A 16,777-nucleotide genomic window follows, 5' to 3' on the forward strand; every position below is an offset into this window, starting at 1 on the left:
TGACCTTGAACAAGGGATCTCCTGAAACTTCTCAGTAACCAAAGTGAAAGGAAACCAGACTTCAACCTCAAGATTAAACACACTAGTTATCAGGAACACATTTGGCTCTAGTCAGTCATGTTTTTGAGTCAGTCAATCCTCAACTCCATCTTACTGCATTGACATAAATACCAAAGGGGAAAAATACATGAAAAAAAAAAAGAAAAAAGAAAAGGTATTTTCTTTGCCACAATGGAGTCTGCATCTCTGCTACTGGCTGGTGTGGGGGTGGGGTGGGGTGGGAGGGGGTGGTGTAGCAGCTCCTCATCCTCATCCTTATCCTTATCTGTGCATCAGGCACCACTGAATTCAACCTCCTCCTCCAACTGGGAGCAGGTAGGATGAGACGAAGGAGAGGAGGAGTACCAGGCGAAAGGAAGTAGGGAGGCTCAAGTGATAAAATGTTTCTTGAGAAATAGTGGTTTCGTTGTTTTCGTCGTTTACTTTTTTTTCCCCCTACGGACCACAGGGAGCGAGAGTGGAGGTTTGACGTGAACTCGTTTGTTGTTGTTGTTGTTGTTGTTGTTTATTTTCCCCTCTTTGTCACTCTGCATTTTCATCCTACTTCTTCAGGCACGTGGGCCAGCTCAAGCCTCCGCATGCTGCAGACACAATGATGTAAAGCACGACCTGCGGAGACAAAGTCACACTACCTGGAAACACGCAGTAGATCCGCTTCAAAATGTCAATGCACCCAAGTAGTTCTCACTGAAATGCACTGCACGCGCAAGATAAAAATGAATTTGATACTGAAAGCCATTGTGGCTAAGCTTACCAGGACCACCAGTGCCATGATAAGTGTAAGCTTCAGGTTCTTCATGCACATGGCACGAGCTAGGTTGCGGCTTGTTGTTTTAAAGGTGACCGACTGAGAGACAGACACAGATAGAGAGAGAGGAAGTCAATGTCTTGAGTAAAAAACGGTGCAATTGATGGTCAGATCATTTGCTCATAAGTAGGTCAGGAGGAAATTACGACTCACAGAATCTACCAGGTTCTCTGCCTTGTCGATGAGAAGTTCAAGCTTTTCCCCTCTCTGTGCCACAAGATCTACAAAGCAATAAGAACCAACAGCAGTCCGTTTCCTATTTATGTCTGTGATTTTCAGGCATCACACTAAATAATACCATTATAACTGATGTGTTGACCCCCCTTTTCCTCACCAATGTTGCGGACCATGATGCCCTTCAGGTCATCAACCTGCATCTGCGTCTCTGTGAGGCGGTCTGACCCCCGAGGATCTGAGTGGTGTTTCTGTCAATGGCACAAACAAACAAACAAATCAATACAAAGAATAACACACACTGGTAGTAAATCTGAACGCAGGTTAGGGTACTGTAGAAGGCTATGGGTGTTATCTGAGCACAGGTTAGGGTACTGTAGAAGGCTATGGGTGTTATCTGAACGCAGGTTAGGGTACTGTAGAAGGCTATGGGTGTTATCTGGTGCCATTTTTATTACAGTGCCACTGTGCAGCGCCACTTAGAACTGTCCTGTTTTCTAGCTTTAAAGCTGCACTACTGACATCTCATTCACAAATATCTACAATGTTATTGCATCAAGACAATGTGATAATCACTTGAATGCTCCCATTGCATCCACTTAATCACCCAGACTCTATGCACTGGAACAGAACCACTATTCTTTTAACTAATATCAAGCTATGTGGATGGTTGGTTCTGTATATAAATATTCATTCCATTTGGTCCTGTGATAATTTCCCAGAGAGCACAGTATAATCTTTTGACCAATAGACCAAAACAGTAAAGAATATGTGTCGCCTCAGACTACCATTCTCATATTGCACCAACACAGTTTTTCGCAATGACCTAAAAAAAACCTGGACTACTAACAGCTACTTCTATGCCAAACACATTCAAACATATCTAACAGTCTACCAGCTATCGAAAATGAAAATGAGTCAATGAGCGCAAGTCAAATGTAAAAATCATATTTTATTTTTGAACGTCTCTGGATTCTATGACTGTGGCAGCCCTTGTGTCTGCACACACACACACACACACACACACACACACACACACACACACACACACACACACACACACACACACACACACACACACACACACACACCAAGCTCAGGCTTATGACCGTGAAGAAGCTCAGCTGTATCAGTGACCTCCCTGAGGCTATAGTCCTCAATGATCCAGTCATAGGACTGCACAGGGGGAGCAAAACCCAGCGCAACACTCCGCTTAGCTCCTTCAAAGGCCAGCGTGAGGCCTCCTAAGCCAAGCCAGTCCCTCCCTTCACAACCACAACCACTGCCACCATACCAACACCTCCTCGGGATGGAAACCTTTAACACACACACCCATTAGAAATGCTCTCTAGTAGTAACTGGTCAGCACGTGTGTACCATAAGTACTTCATACATCAGTAGAGGCTATCCTAAACAATGTCATGTGAGACATTATTATAATACGGTGCACCAAAAAATCAGTCCTTCATCCAATGCACGCTGACGTTTTACCCATTTGGAGAGGCAGTTATGGCTGTTTTACATCTTCGATTTCTTATGTCTTTTTTTTTTTTTTATTAAGTTCTTTATATTTGATTAGACAGACACATAGGAAGGCACGGAACAAAGAAAGGAGCTCTGTAGTAAAGATGAAGAGTGTCTCTGGACAAGGGGCTCACCATCTGTGCAGCCAGAGTGCTGGAGAACTCGCTGTTCATGGCGTACGGTAGGGCTGTCTGCGCCCGAGAGCCATAGGTGGTCTGAAAGCGCTTCTTCACCTCAGTGAGGAAGCTAAAGGCTCGTGATCGTTCGAAGTCCTATATGAGATGAAATCATATGTTTTTTTACATACCCAGTCCTTTCATTAAGTGCAATGTACAGAGCATAGACATTCACTGGTGCATGTGGGTTTCAAAGACTGCAATCTGTAAGCTAGTGATAAACGTTTCCTTTTTTTCATGTAACGGCACATTTTATATCAATAACTGTAATGTTAAAATCTAAAAAACATCCATACTCACATCATCAGTGATGCACAGGTAGATGATTCTGTCGTGACAGATGTAATGGAAGAGATAGCTGAAAAGTGAAAAAAAAAAAGGTTGTTACCTAAAAGTTCTAGTGTTCTTCACCTTCCATTGTGAACACCACACTTTGGATAAAAGCAAGATGAACTGGTGGAGAATGTAGACATATATCAGCTCAATGCCTGCTCCATACCTGCCATGTGAATAGGTAAGTTTGTTGTTTTCGGAGGGGATTTTGGCCAGGATCTGCTCAGTCACCTCAAGGAAGTTTCCACCACACCATGCATGCTTGGCAAGGATGGTGGTGCCTCGAGCTACCACAGCAAATAGAATTGCCATAGCAACAATCAAAGAGATGGATGAAGGGAGATCCTACCCTGGCCTGTTGAATGAGACACACAACAGAAAATAAACACCCGAGCTATAGTGTTCGCGTTCTCCAAAAGTGTTTCGCGTGCTTTCAGTTTTATTTCTAATGATTGACAATATTTTAGGCCAAAATAGATTTTCATCAAGATCTTACGCCAAACTTAACCACAAAGTTGAAAAACAGTGATGACCTCATAGAACAATCTGTGCGTGTTCACAAGGCTTGACCAAAACAAGAAGATGAATCAAGTCTACATGTAGGCAAAGACCGTCATTCAACGACAAAATACTGGAGCAAACAGCATGGACGGGTGGCACTACGAATGCAAACAACAAACTAATATACATATATAATATTTGACTTAACTAATAACGGCGTCGAGGAACATCCATATGATGGGAAACGTTTTACCGTGAATGTAAACAGTCATGTCATCCATCGTTACCGTTACCCATCCATCCGCCGGGTGTCAACCCCCCCCAATAACTTTACCCTCTAACATAATTAGTTTTAAGCAAGGCGGCTTGGTAATCTTATCCATCTGTCAAAGTCGTAGTTAATACTGAATTTTGTAATCGACAAGCAATTTAAAAGGCTAACACTTTAGCTGGCTAAGTAGCTAACCTATGCGTGAAACGGTGGGTAATGTTAACATTAGCACTTAATAATGATCACAGCTGCGGTCCTCGGTTGCATAAATGTATCTTGTATAATACCATAAAAACTACAGTCCTTAGTCACATACCTGAAACTGTTTATAATAATCCCAGACAACCTCGAAATTCAGGCGTTTCTCACATTTACGGTTTCGATACTGCCTTTTCAACTTCTCTCTTTCCATGGACAAGCTTAGACTTCCGTTTTCAGGGTCTCTGGGATATGTAGTTGTGCACGATCGGAGCTAGGCCATGATGGACATGATATGACATCAGAAGAAATCCATGACGCTGACATTTATGTTGGGCTACTCGTGAGATCAAAATGGTACCTGTTCCTGAAATGAGCATTGGGAGAGGACAAACAATTAAAATTAAAAAATAAAATGTAAAGAAGGTGAAAAAAGAGCTGAATTCTGTTTTATCTGTAAATGCTCATATGATCTGCTGTGTAACCAATAATAGATTGGAAGATATATAATAAGAGATAAGAGATATATCCATGGTGTCCAGTCCATCCTACTTAATCTGTGCTGTAGCTGAGGAAAGCAGAGGGCAAAGGGCGGTGTCAACATCTCATCTTCTGTCAAGGATGGGCGTTCTAGAATCTCCAGTACTAGAGTAGGGTGGGGCCAGAGGGCTAGTCCGACTGCGATCATCAAACAGATCTTTGTTATCTCACTGTCTTTCAAAATTCACATCTGGAGGTGAGTTAAAAACATTCACACATCAATGAGGATACAGGAGGACAGCTAATTATCTGAGGTAACATTGGTCAGGTCTAATGGCTCTTATTAGACACTCCCTGGTAACTGTTAGTTAGTGCTAACTAACAGGCTAAACTTTCTGGTGACAATATTTATTTCATGGCTAGATAGTCCACACTTTAGATATTACTCGTTAGTGGCTGGGTTAAACATACACAATCATTGTTAAATTACTTTAGACTATTACTTATGTTGATCATGCTAACGTTAAACCAAAGATTATAGAGTGCTCTGCTCTAATATCTTTGCGTTAAACTACTAATGTAACGTTAGCTATAAATGTGTTCTAATGTTAGCAACTAACGTTGCTTAGCTAGAAGCTACAATCTAAAGTTGCTAGTGTCATAGAAACCTTCTCAGGTTCAAGTTCAATTGTATTATTATGTCCCTGCAAATGTAAAAACACACAACACATTTGAGACATATAATAACAGAACACACAATAGTTGATAACATGTAAACTTGTATCAAAAACGTGTTAACCCATAAATACCTGTCTGGTGCATTGCATAACCTAATGAATTCATTGAAACAATAGCACCTGATATACCAAAAGGTGTCTACCAAAATGAGATCACTTTGTCTTTGGATATTCTTTTAGCCATGGAAAACGACCCACTGTTGTTCGTCACAAATATACAGGTCTTGGGTGCAAAGACCAGAAACAGGGATTTTCTCTTCTGGCTGGGTGAATTACTTAAATTGAACTGGCTGAAGAAAAATAATCCTGAGGTGACTGTCATGAAAAATACTATAAGTATATTTTACTTCCCACTGCACCATGTACATAGAAATGCTAATAATAGCCTAGTGACTGTTTTAATTGTCTTTCAGGTCAAGGGTGACATTATTCCTAAACTGATCATAGCCTTTGCTTGCGAATGTGTAGAAATCAATGACTTCGTAAGCTTGCAGGAACTTCTAGAGAGGGTAAGAATGTTTTTGTATTTGTGCATGGGTACATTTCACCCTCTGTCATTTATTGTTGATAGTCATTACAGTGCATAAATGTAATGCTCCCAGGTGGACATTGACACTGCAGGCTATGATGGCTCCTCACCTATTCACAGGGCCTGTGAAAAGGGAAACGTCGGGATGTTAAAGTACCTCCTATCCAAAGGAGCGTCCTGTAATCTCAGTGACCGCAATGGAAATACCCCAATGACCCTCGCCATCAAAAAAAGGTTAATCAGGGTGTGCAGCTGTGTATTAATGTTGATGTAATAGATAGATGGAACAGACATGATGATACATGGTTTTCAACAAAAAAAAAGTTACATGGATGGGTGACTGCCTTCCTCAGTCTGAGAATTTTGATAACAGTACTATAATTATTGAAACAAGGAGTATCAGCACGTTGTTGACATAGCCAGAAACCCTTTCCTGTAAAGGTGGTGGTGATGGTGTAGTGGTTAAGGGGCTGGGCTACCGTGCAGTAGCCTGAAAGTTGTGGGTACAATTCCTGGCATCCATTGTGCCCTTGAGCAAGTAATTTAACACCAAGTTTCTCTGGGAACAATGTAATCCCTTGTAATACAGTTGACGCAAGTTACTTTGGACAAGTGTCTGCTAAATTGATGATAAATGTCTTTTTTTTGTCTCAGGCACCTTGATACTGTGATGCAGTTGCAGAAGTTTGGGGGATCTATATACTTGGACTCTGTAAGGATCGGCATGGAGCTTAACAAGTCAGTACTCCTTGAGCTTAACAAGTCATTATGCTAACATGCCGTATGCACCAGAGACTCACTTTAATTTCAAGGGTATTGTTCTGGAAATATCTGTTAAAAAATTAGACACAATTGTCTGAGAGTGTTTTCACACACATGCTATGGTTGATCAGATCTGCCCCAACTTTTACCCAATTTAAAAGAAACACGCCATGATTTTCCATTGGCTTAAGTTTGGACAAACAACCCCATTTCCAAAAAAGTTGGGACATTATGTTATCTGTAATAAACTCCGGGTTTGTTAACTATGTTGTTGGTGCTTCGTTTTATGTGTAGGGACCTTGAGCAAGCTACTGACGAGGTTTGATGCTGTTTTGAACAATATTACTGGTTAAAAAAAATGCTGTTTGGGAAGCGTTTCGCTCATGGCCCTTAGCTAATCCACTGTTTGCGATTTGGGGCTATAGCGTATACCGGAGCAAGCTCTGTAGTGGTTGATCAACAAAAAATACTGTCTCCACGGCTTATTTGATTGTGTTTTAATGCAGAAAAACACCCTTGGGTCAATTTTCGCTGGAATTACACTTTAACCTTATTAGTTGTCAAATGTCCCTCCTTGTGATTTCTTTAGCTTTATAGAACTTTTGCAGCCTTTTGTTGGTCCCATCCCAACTGTTTTGTGATGTTTAGTTGGCATCAAATTCAAAACGAGTCTATTTTTTTTTAAATAGTATAATTACTTAGTTTCAACATTTGCTATGTAATCTATGTCCTTTTTGCTATTAAATATACGGTAGGTTTACAATAATAGCAGATTATCACATTCTGTTTTTATTTACATTGCACACAGCATCTAAACTTTTTTGAAAATGAGGTTTAGAATGGAAAGAGATTTAGAATGAAAATGAGATTTAGAATGTAAAGCTGCTGACCATGTTGAATAAGGAGAGTTCAGTGCATGACCACAAAGTTACCATGAACCAGAAACCCACTTTTTGCCTCCTTAATAGGCAATCTTGGACTTTGATAAGATATATCCATGGTGTCCATCCTACATAATCTGTGCTGTAGCTGAGGAAAACAACAATCAGAGGGCACCTACCTCTTAAAAAAAACAAATCTGAAGAAATACAGCCTGCGACGCAAACCATCCCTCTGATCACCGTTCCCCTCCACGTTACATTACCACACCATCTCTCTGAACACAGCTCCCCTCCACACCATCTCTCTGAGCACAGCCCCCCTCCACGTTACCTTACCACTTCGGGTTGGAGATGCAGGTAGAAGTTGCTGGAGCCTGTTGTGAGTGGTCTTTGACTGCAAGGCAGCCAATCAGTGCAAAGCACACTTAATTATTCATGTGAGTGCCAGAGAAGCAAGCATGAGGAGTGCTAGATATCTGCTAAAATGGGCCATTTTATTCCCCAGTCTAATTATAGGATTGTAAATCATGTCGGTTTATGCTTTACAACATTAGGAAGATCAGACCTTATCTGACACAAGATTCCACACAACTTCTTGTTCAGACCATGGTCATCTCCAAGCTGGACTATTGTAATTCACTATTAGCTGGCTTACCCGCTTGTGTAATAAGATCATTACAGCAGATTCAGAATGCTGGAGCACGCCTAGTCTTCAATCAGCCAATGAGGACACATCTAACTCCTCTCCTAGTTACTCTCCATTGGCTCCCTATAGTAGCCAGAATTAAATTTAAATCTTTCACTTTGGCCTATAGGACACTGACTGGATCTGCTCCTAGTTATTTTAATTCAATAATCAAGACGTGCATCCCCAACTGCCCACTGCGGTTCTGATGAGCGTCTGTTGTGTCGACCAGTCATAAACACTAGGTCTAATTCAAGTCTCTTTTCCACAGTGGTTCTATGTTGGTGGAATGAGTTGCCCAGTGTTCTCCGTTCCTGTGGTAGTTTTGGGTTGTTTAAGAGGGGTCTAAAGACATTCCTGTTCAACATGCACTTAGTTCTTTAAGCGCTTCTTATGCATTATGGTTTGTATAATATTGTTTTATTTCCATTAGGCTGTTGATTAATTTGACATTGTTTATTATTGATATTCTCCTTAATGTAGTCTTAACATGGCATTTTTATAGTATTGATTGAATGGACATTATTGTTTATTATTGCTTTTCCCCTCATTTTCATTGCTTATTATATTAGGCTATTGATTGAATTGACATTGTTGTTATTATTGCTATTCTCCTTATTAGTTTGACTAACATTCTAATCTGTTCAATTTTAAATATTATGTTGTTTTTGTATTTGTGTGTCGCTTTGGACAAAGGCGTCTGCCAAATCCCATAACCATAACCATAAATGGGCTTGTGAAATAGCATCTGAGCATGTTTTTGACAGTCCGAAGCTGCATATCTTCTATGTTATCATCAGAGAACAGGATAAAATACTCCATTCATCCATTCTGTGTTATCTTTAAATTAGTCCATTTGCTGCTGTTTTTCTTTGCACTGCTGTCTGTATACTGTTTGTTCTATTGTCCTTGTGTTACGCTGTAATTGATCACTTGTGTTACAGCTTGTTATGGTGTCTGGTGCATGAAATGCATAGGCCATTGAATGATCATCACCGAGTATGATAATGTGCAATATAAATCATCTTAATTTCAACTCAATGCTGTTCCCACAGGGCTGTTCTCGACAGGGACTATTTGATGCTGAAGGCCTGGCACCATGCCGGCGTGGATATGGACCAGGCTGATTATAACGGGAGGACGGCCATGCACACAGCAGTCCGGAACAGGGACCCAGGCATGGTGTCCAAACTGCTGGAGTATGGAGCTACCCCTCTGGTATGTCATGTGATAGATACACACCTGAAGCAGAGACTTTCTAATGAGGAGACACAGCACTCAAAAAATCCTCCATAGAAATGCATGGGGTTAGTTTGTAATGCCAATATGGCCGTTGTCTACACATATCCCACCCCTTCCTCGGCAAAACGTCGACATGTGAATACATTGAGCCAATCATGTGGTGTGATGTGAATACATTGAGCCAATCATATGGTGTGTTGTGAAGACATCGTGCCAATCATGTGTTGCGAACTCACCGCTGGAGCAAAATTGGTGTCATGAAGCCTTGCGCACGCGCATTTCTGCTGAATAGGATGCCCGATGAGTGCCCAAAAAGCGTTGCCACTGAGAGGAGGGACTTGCCTAAAAGAACCTGAAGATTGAATTGGAGCTTAGTCTCAACACACTCATAAATTTGCTCTCCTCCTGCATTTGCTTTTTGGGGGAACAACACATATAGTATATAAGTATACTATATATACTCTTTTGATCCTGTGAGGGAAATTTGGTCTCTGCATTTATCCCAATCCGTGAATTAGTGAAACACACTCATCACACAGTGAACACACAGTGAGGTGAAGCACACACTAATCCCGGCGCAGTGAGCTGCCTGCAACAACAGCGGCGCTCGGGAGCAGTGAGGGGTTAAGTGCCTTGCTCAAGGGCACTTCAGCCTTGGCCTACTGGTCGAACCGGCAACCCTCCGGTTACAAGTCCGAAGCGCTAACCAGTAGGCCACGGCTGCCCCAAATATTGGCATCAATAAATGCTTCAGTTTAGGGTAGTTACCTGGGAGGTGTTGCTGTTGTGGACTGTGAAAAGTATTTTAAATAAAGTTTAGGAAAAATGCATCTATTTATTATGCTTGTTAAGCTGGAAATTGTGTATTAGGCAGAATTCGCTTGACCAAACTAGTGTATGGTTGTCCAGTTGAATGACAAAATTAGGAGTTCCCACACTCACAGCTACCTTTTTCCTTCATAGGAGCTTGATGTGTGGGGTTGGACCGCAGTTGATGAGGCAAAGAAACACCATCTAACAGACATCCTGATGCTGTTCCACCCGCTCTTCACTGAAAAGTTTACCAACAGCCACTTATATCAGCTCTACAAGGAAAGCCTGGAAGCTGGGCTGGAATAAATCTTACTCATCTTCAGGAATTTATAACTGATGATTAACACTGCTTGGTTCCGGTTTTCCTCAAAGGAGACAGACACATTTGGCTATTTAGTAAATATGGCAGTCAAAAATATTTGATAATTTTATTGTACGTAATTGTATTTTATTGTATCGTAAATTGTACGATATTAAAAAATCTTTTTAATTTTTTTCTTCAAAGATCTCAGAAACATGTTGTTTTCACCGCCATATCAATGTGGAAAGAACAGCAGAATAAATACATTAATACAAATGGGTGTTTAAAAGTATTTTTTTGATCGGGCATGTAATGAGACAAAGATGGGATAGAAAAGTTTTTTATTTTTTATTATTCGTTTCTCTTTTTGTTTAGGGATGGGGGTATGTGGGCAGAGGTTGGTTCACATTTCTCTGTTCACCAGGCTTGTAAACCTAGCTGCAATCCAGTGAATCAAGTATGGTGCAATAGTTTAGTAGACGTAGCTGGCTGTGTAGAGGGACTGCGTGGAAGACTGGTCAGCCTGGCCCGAGGGCTTGTACTCGCCCTTTGAGGCTAGTCCGTTAATCTGAAAGGGACACAAAGCCTTTTTCAGAAATGAAAGCATTTTGAAGGATTTAAAACCCATCATTTCTCATGCATAGAACTTTTGAAAGGCAGATATTTAGGAAAGGCAAAAGCAGTGTCTATTCTACCAAATTGTGAGCCTACAAGGATGCTGCAAATTAAACTAAAATGGCTGTACTACAGGAGATTATACGTTCATTGGCCTCCCAATTTAAAGACCATCTCCAGTGAAAATTAGACTTAAGGGGTCATAACCTGCTCAAGTCCATCTTTTAAAATGGTGGCTAAAGTACAAACTCTAAAATCTAATTAAATAATGAGACAAAAAACTATGTCATTTTAGCACCATGAGCAAGATCTTAAGCACAAACATTGGTGGGTTCGCTCAGTGCTCCCACACGTAATAGCTTATACACACACAAGACAGTGTTCATTAAATGACTTGTTTCCATTCAAGCCTCTGGTCATTTCTTTGCTGTTCCTGCGAGCTCACCTTGGCGCGGGAGGTGAAGGCATCCTGTGCGGCCTGCTTGTTTGCAGCCTGGCCCTTCCAGGCTGCGAGGGCGGAGGCCTGGAGGGCGCGGCCGTAGGAGAAGGTCAGCTTCCAGGGCCGGTCCAGGGGCACCTGGTTGATGGCGCTCAGGTGGACGGAGGCCTCCTCCTCGCTCTGGCCTCCTGACAGGAAGCAGATGCCTGCAGAAGACACAAAGAGGGCACAAATGAGGACGGAACTAAAATTACAAAACCAATAATGAAGACGGCTGGAACAAAATAAACAAACATCCAATGTCTGGCTTTGGAATCCAATGGCTGGCCTTGGACAAATTGTGGACAGGATGGGGGGGGTGTGATCACAACTAGACTCCAACCAAATGTTGAGTGAATCCTCAGATCACCAGATAAACAATAAATGTGGTCGTACTACTTATCAAACTGACAAAGCCATCTTTATGCTGCAGGTAATCAAGGCCGACCAGTGACGGGGGTGATTAATTACACCCATTCTAAAGCTTAAACCTTGCCTGACAATGATGTCTGGTTTTCCATCCTCTGATCGTAGTCATATAACTTGACGTTTAGGGTTCTGATTGGCTTTGCCGTCCAGGAGAATCAACTCATTTTATTGCAAGGCAGGTCGTTACAAAAATCAGCAAACCCCTTTATCTCCACTGCCATAAAACTCGCCCCAGCAGGTTAAAGTGCAGTTTAAGGACGGCCATCGCCATGCTACCCACCAGGCACAGCAGCAGGAACAGTGCGTCTGAGGGCAGTGACTGTTGCCATGGCAACTTCCTGTGGCGTGAACTTCTTGGGGCAGGAGTGTCCGGGCATGACCATGTTGGGCTTGAGCAGGGTGCCCTCCAGGTACACATGGTGGTCTGACAGGGCCTTGTACACAGCAGCCAGAACCTGAGGAACACATAGTGAATAAAGTCAAAATACAATCCAGGCTAACAATTAACAAGAATCAGCACTTAGCTGATCCCATCTTAACCAATTTTTTGGCCTCTAACATTTCCTCAACAGTACAATTTTTATCCTTACCATCCATGCAAACAATTGATAATGTAATCAGTACTAAGTTGATCGTATCTTCCCATCCCATTTACTGGCTCTTCATTACAATTTTATCAGTGGTTAATCAGTAATCTCCTGCAAGGGCAAGCTTACCTTCTCTGTGACATACTGGCACCTCTGCAGATCGTGGTCACCGTCAGGCAGGATCTCTGGCTCCACAATGGGCACAAGACCGTTCTAAAAGGAGCAAAAAAAAAAAAAAAAAAAAAAGGGTCACCAACATGCACTATGCATCACATAAATCTATTGAGTAACTGAGTAACAGTGACCCAAGACCTACTCACGCTAAATAATAATACTTGAATTGATAAGCATTTCATTAAAAACACCTCACTCAGTACTTTAAATATGAATGACAAGTTATGAGGTCAAAGAATTCATGTTGGCAAAAGGAACAAACAAAAAAAACTAGAGACAGACCTGTTGGCAGATGCTGGCGTATCTGGCGAGGACATTGGCATTCTCAGCGATGGCGAGAGCAGATGGGCAGCCGTTTGAGATCTTGAGTACGCAGCGCCACTTGGCGAAGTCTGCGCCATCTTTCTTGTACTGAGCGCAACGCTCACCCAGACCGTCAAGTCCTGACGGGGTAAAAAATCCATTTGCATCACGACATGTTGGGTCTAGAAATCATGATTCTGTGTACTGCAAAGATTGCAAGACATGACCGAAAAGGCTCACCTTGTGTGGTTGTCTCTCCGTCTGTTCCATTCAAACCTGCTGTGCCTTTGTCTACCTGTAGTTATGAATGAAGTTGTGATGTCTAACTAATATCAAACTAATTAAAGAAAAAAACATTTTAAAAAGAATATGAAAGTCAAATAGTGTGTAGCAGTAGGGGTGTCTACCTTGATGCCAACAACGATGCCTTTATCTTTGATGACCTGAGGAAAGAGGACACCCTTGTCAGACTTCTGGTACAACGTTTCATGGAAGAAGATGACCCCACCCACACACTGAGAGATAGATGGGTCAACGGAGAAGAGGAGGTCACGGAAGTAGCGTCGGTTCTCCTCTGTGTTCTCCACGTTGATCTTCTGAAGACGCTTGCCCATGGTACCTAGGACAATACAAATTTTTAAAAAAAGTGAGTGGACCAAGAGATTACAGCATTAGCACAACTGCGATAACACAAATAAAATTCCCCGACAGAAATAAGCAAGGACCACTAAAACGTAAATTGGGTAATGGCAAACACCCAAGAGGCCCAACAGCTGGTCGATGCCCTTACCTGTGGACTCATCAGCAGCAAGGATGCCCTTTCCAGGAGCTACAATCCGCTGAGCAATGGAAGCCAGCTCCTTCTTTTGCTCCGGAGAGAGGGATGGGTACTGATGAGTCATCCTGTGGAAGACATGGAGCGGTCAGTGATCAACACTGGAAATCCAATCTCACCTGCATGCACGCCCAAACGCCTATAGATCTGCATTGTAGTAGTCATTCACGTTGACCTCTGCCCTACACGCCCCGCCCCCCTCTTCTCTGCAGTTTGTAAATATTTGGCTTGTCTCTTCAGTTGAACTTCAATCCATTGGCTGATAATTTTTCGCTACCCCTCAGTAAATTACACCACAGTTCAGAGAGGGCGCTCAAGACTGAAGGCCAATTGCACAGCGCCTTATCGTCCATGCAAGAGGCAGAATATATATCCAAGCCTAACAAAGAATGATAAGAGTGTACGCGTCGCGAATCCTGAGAACGCAATATGGCAGGTAGTTGTTGCACGAGAGGCCTACGCCCACGTACGCACACGGAGATGCAATTCAATACTCGAAAAAAAACTTCCCTATTTGGCTTCAGGTTATATGCTACTCAAAGAACAATCTCACAAGGAAAACGAAATTCATATAAAAACCTGGAGCCATTCAGTCAGCTAAATAAGTTTATATTCCAATTAAGCATAATAAAAAAGTATTAGATGCACGACTGTTTTCACAAATTTCTTAAAATCCAATATACAACCTCTCGCATATCAGTTAACGTGGGAATTCTAAGCACGAGTTAGCCAAGTTAGCCACGGGCTTTCCAGTTATGAATCTTGCTGCATACATCCATACATCGAATTTCTCATTAGATTGATAGATCAAGAGCAAACCATCAACGCACAAAAACAACTTTCTTTCAACAAGACAACACATGATAGGAAGAAGCCCTTACTTGAGTTTCGGTGGAAAATGGGTACCTTTGACCAAAGTTACTGAACAGGTAGGTGTCTTCCCCTACTTATGCCACAATTAACCGACTGGGACTGAGCGAGTGATAGTGCGACGTATTTATATGCATCCCACCGGATGGCGACAACAAGGAATGATGTGGCACGGGCGTGCGCCAGGTCCAGTAATATGATTGGATACCAGAGCGAAACGAGGGGTGTGATATCCATCACGCCCGAGTTTGTGTGAACTTTGTATCTTGTCCAAAATAAAAAAAAATTGACCCCAAACATCCCCACCGATGGAAACAGAGAACACACTGTATTCATATCAGCATGTGTTTTGTGGTACAATGATGCAGATAATGTGGTCAAAACTTATCAAGCGAGTTCCTCTGGTCACCACAGATATTTCCCTCAAGGCGATTCTATGCTAAAAGGACTAAAACATGTCAATTCATGGAATTGACAGGTTGTTAAACATAATTATTTCAGAGCCTTTGTGGTGCGATCCATAGCTCACTTGCACATCTTCATTGCCCCCACCACGCAGATTGAAAAGAGTTGGTCAAATATCATATTACAGATGTTCTGCAAAAAGAAGTTGATTTCTAACCAGTGTGTTCATTCCTGAATTGCTTCTTTGTGGTCTTCTGCATGCATGTAGGCCATTTTACAGTAAGATACATTTATTGTGTCTTGTGATTTATCATCTTCGAAGTGAATAGGACCTACATTTGTACTTGATATGAGATTTACATGATCATATCTCTATATGGTTTAACCTGTTAAATGCCTTTTTTCTCTCCTTGCCTTCCTGTTCCTCATGGGGTTAGGCCCATGGATTAGGCCTCAGTGCCAATACTTTTTTAGCCTATGATGCAATATTAAAACACATCAAATTAAAATTACTTTATTTTCCTAATTATGGAAAAAGCTTTTGCAGCAAATGCTTAACTTTAAATCCCTAATGCAGAAAAACAAAGCTAGTCCAAAGGAATATACTGTACAGACAAAAAATACCCTAGCACAAATCCTAAAAGATTAGCCTACATGCATCTGCTAAAGATGTCAAGAAGACAAAGGATTGATTTGGACTAACAATAGTGGGGATGGCACATCAATAAGTTCAACAAACACAATGCTCAATCAAATGCACAGTCAAAATGTGATGAGGCAAGAGGACTCTGGCACTGACGCACATGATATTTGCTGCAACGCACAAAAGAAGAGCTTACTTAAGATGGACCTTGAGCTAGAGGGCAACGGTCTCTCTCACAAATGGGACCACAGTCCATAGCCAGAGGTCCTACTCTCACGCAGTGAGCACAAGGCTTAGGTCTGGAAAGGCCTGACCGACTAAACCTAGCCTGTCAACATCTGAGGCTGAGTCGCCTTCCTTGTCTTTCAGGTTTAACTGAAACTAGAATGTTGTCCTTATCTACACTGCCTGCAGAAATGGTCATCATTCGTAGACAGTCCTGAGAAAAACAGCAAGGGAGCATAAACCCAACATATTTAAATGACTTTAATCCAGTGACCCTGTTTACTGTAGATCAGTATGTGGACAACACAGACACTCTGTTGTGGGGGTTCGGCCTATATGCAGCCTGTTGTCTTTTTACCTTATCATTAATGCATCAGAGGGATATTTACTCCGGTGTCTTTTTTGCATTTATCACCATTGTCTGACCTTGTATGTTAGGCCAGAGGTTCCCAAACTGTTCAGCCCGCGACCCCCAAAATAACAGTGCCATGACTTGTGACCCCCACTATCCCTGGAGATGGTAAACGTATACAAACATTGTGCACAACAGCGCACATACGCACTAATAGGCCTATCGAAATACAAGCATAATACCACAAAAGAACATAACAGCCTAACAACCATAATATTATTTATCATTTCACAAGTAATAATATAATTTATTCAATAATTTTATTAGAAGTATACAAACATATCACATCAGTAGTCTGTAGTAATAGTAGTTTTCATCTAGTGATG

General features: G+C 41.7%; 3 protein-coding genes across 10 annotated transcripts; 1 reads left to right on the forward strand and 2 right to left on the reverse strand.

Annotated features, from left to right (window-relative positions):
- Positions 1 to 282: 282 nt before the first annotated feature.
- sybl1 (synaptobrevin-like 1) lies at positions 283 to 4,383 on the reverse strand. The gene is made up of 8 exons (XM_048231432.1): positions 4,164 to 4,383; positions 3,242 to 3,430; positions 3,043 to 3,100; positions 2,701 to 2,838; positions 1,203 to 1,293; positions 1,022 to 1,089; positions 815 to 907; positions 283 to 669 (listed from the first exon to the last, which is right to left on the reverse strand). Exons 2-8 carry the CDS (start codon positions 3,385 to 3,387, stop codon positions 601 to 603), a joined length of 663 nt encoding a protein of 220 aa, XP_048087389.1. The 5' UTR covers positions 3,388 to 3,430; positions 4,164 to 4,383; the 3' UTR covers positions 283 to 600.
- A 305-nt stretch (positions 4,384 to 4,688) lies between these two features.
- Positions 4,689 to 10,720, forward strand: LOC125286206 (L-asparaginase-like). 8 transcript variants are annotated; one of them, XM_048231023.1, is made up of 7 exons: positions 4,689 to 4,781; positions 5,443 to 5,573; positions 5,676 to 5,771; positions 5,865 to 6,025; positions 6,446 to 6,529; positions 9,175 to 9,337; positions 10,325 to 10,720. In XM_048231023.1, exons 2-7 carry the CDS (start codon positions 5,445 to 5,447, stop codon positions 10,478 to 10,480), a joined length of 789 nt encoding a protein of 262 aa, XP_048086980.1. In that variant the 5' UTR covers positions 4,689 to 4,781; positions 5,443 to 5,444; the 3' UTR covers positions 10,481 to 10,720. The 8 variants fall into 8 exon arrangements, with proteins under 8 accessions (XP_048086980.1, XP_048086985.1, XP_048086983.1 ...); XM_048231028.1 differs by having other exon boundaries at positions 5,912 to 6,025; XM_048231026.1 differs by having other exon boundaries at positions 5,484 to 5,573.
- Positions 10,721 to 10,833: 113 nt separating this feature from the next.
- aldob (aldolase b, fructose-bisphosphate) lies at positions 10,834 to 14,914 on the reverse strand. Its single transcript, XM_048231022.1, has 9 exons — positions 14,778 to 14,914; positions 13,852 to 13,964; positions 13,469 to 13,680; positions 13,302 to 13,356; positions 13,041 to 13,201; positions 12,714 to 12,797; positions 12,278 to 12,452; positions 11,536 to 11,735; positions 10,834 to 11,043 (listed from the first exon to the last, which is right to left on the reverse strand). Exons 2-9 carry the CDS (start codon positions 13,961 to 13,963, stop codon positions 10,948 to 10,950), a joined length of 1,095 nt encoding a protein of 364 aa, XP_048086979.1. The 5' UTR covers position 13,964; positions 14,778 to 14,914; the 3' UTR covers positions 10,834 to 10,947.
- Between the last annotated feature and the right edge of the window lie 1,863 nt (positions 14,915 to 16,777).

Source organism: Alosa alosa, chromosome 21 (genome assembly GCF_017589495.1).
Source record: "Alosa alosa isolate M-15738 ecotype Scorff River chromosome 21, AALO_Geno_1.1, whole genome shotgun sequence".
NCBI classification, from domain to species: Eukaryota; Metazoa; Chordata; class Actinopteri; order Clupeiformes; family Clupeidae; genus Alosa; species Alosa alosa.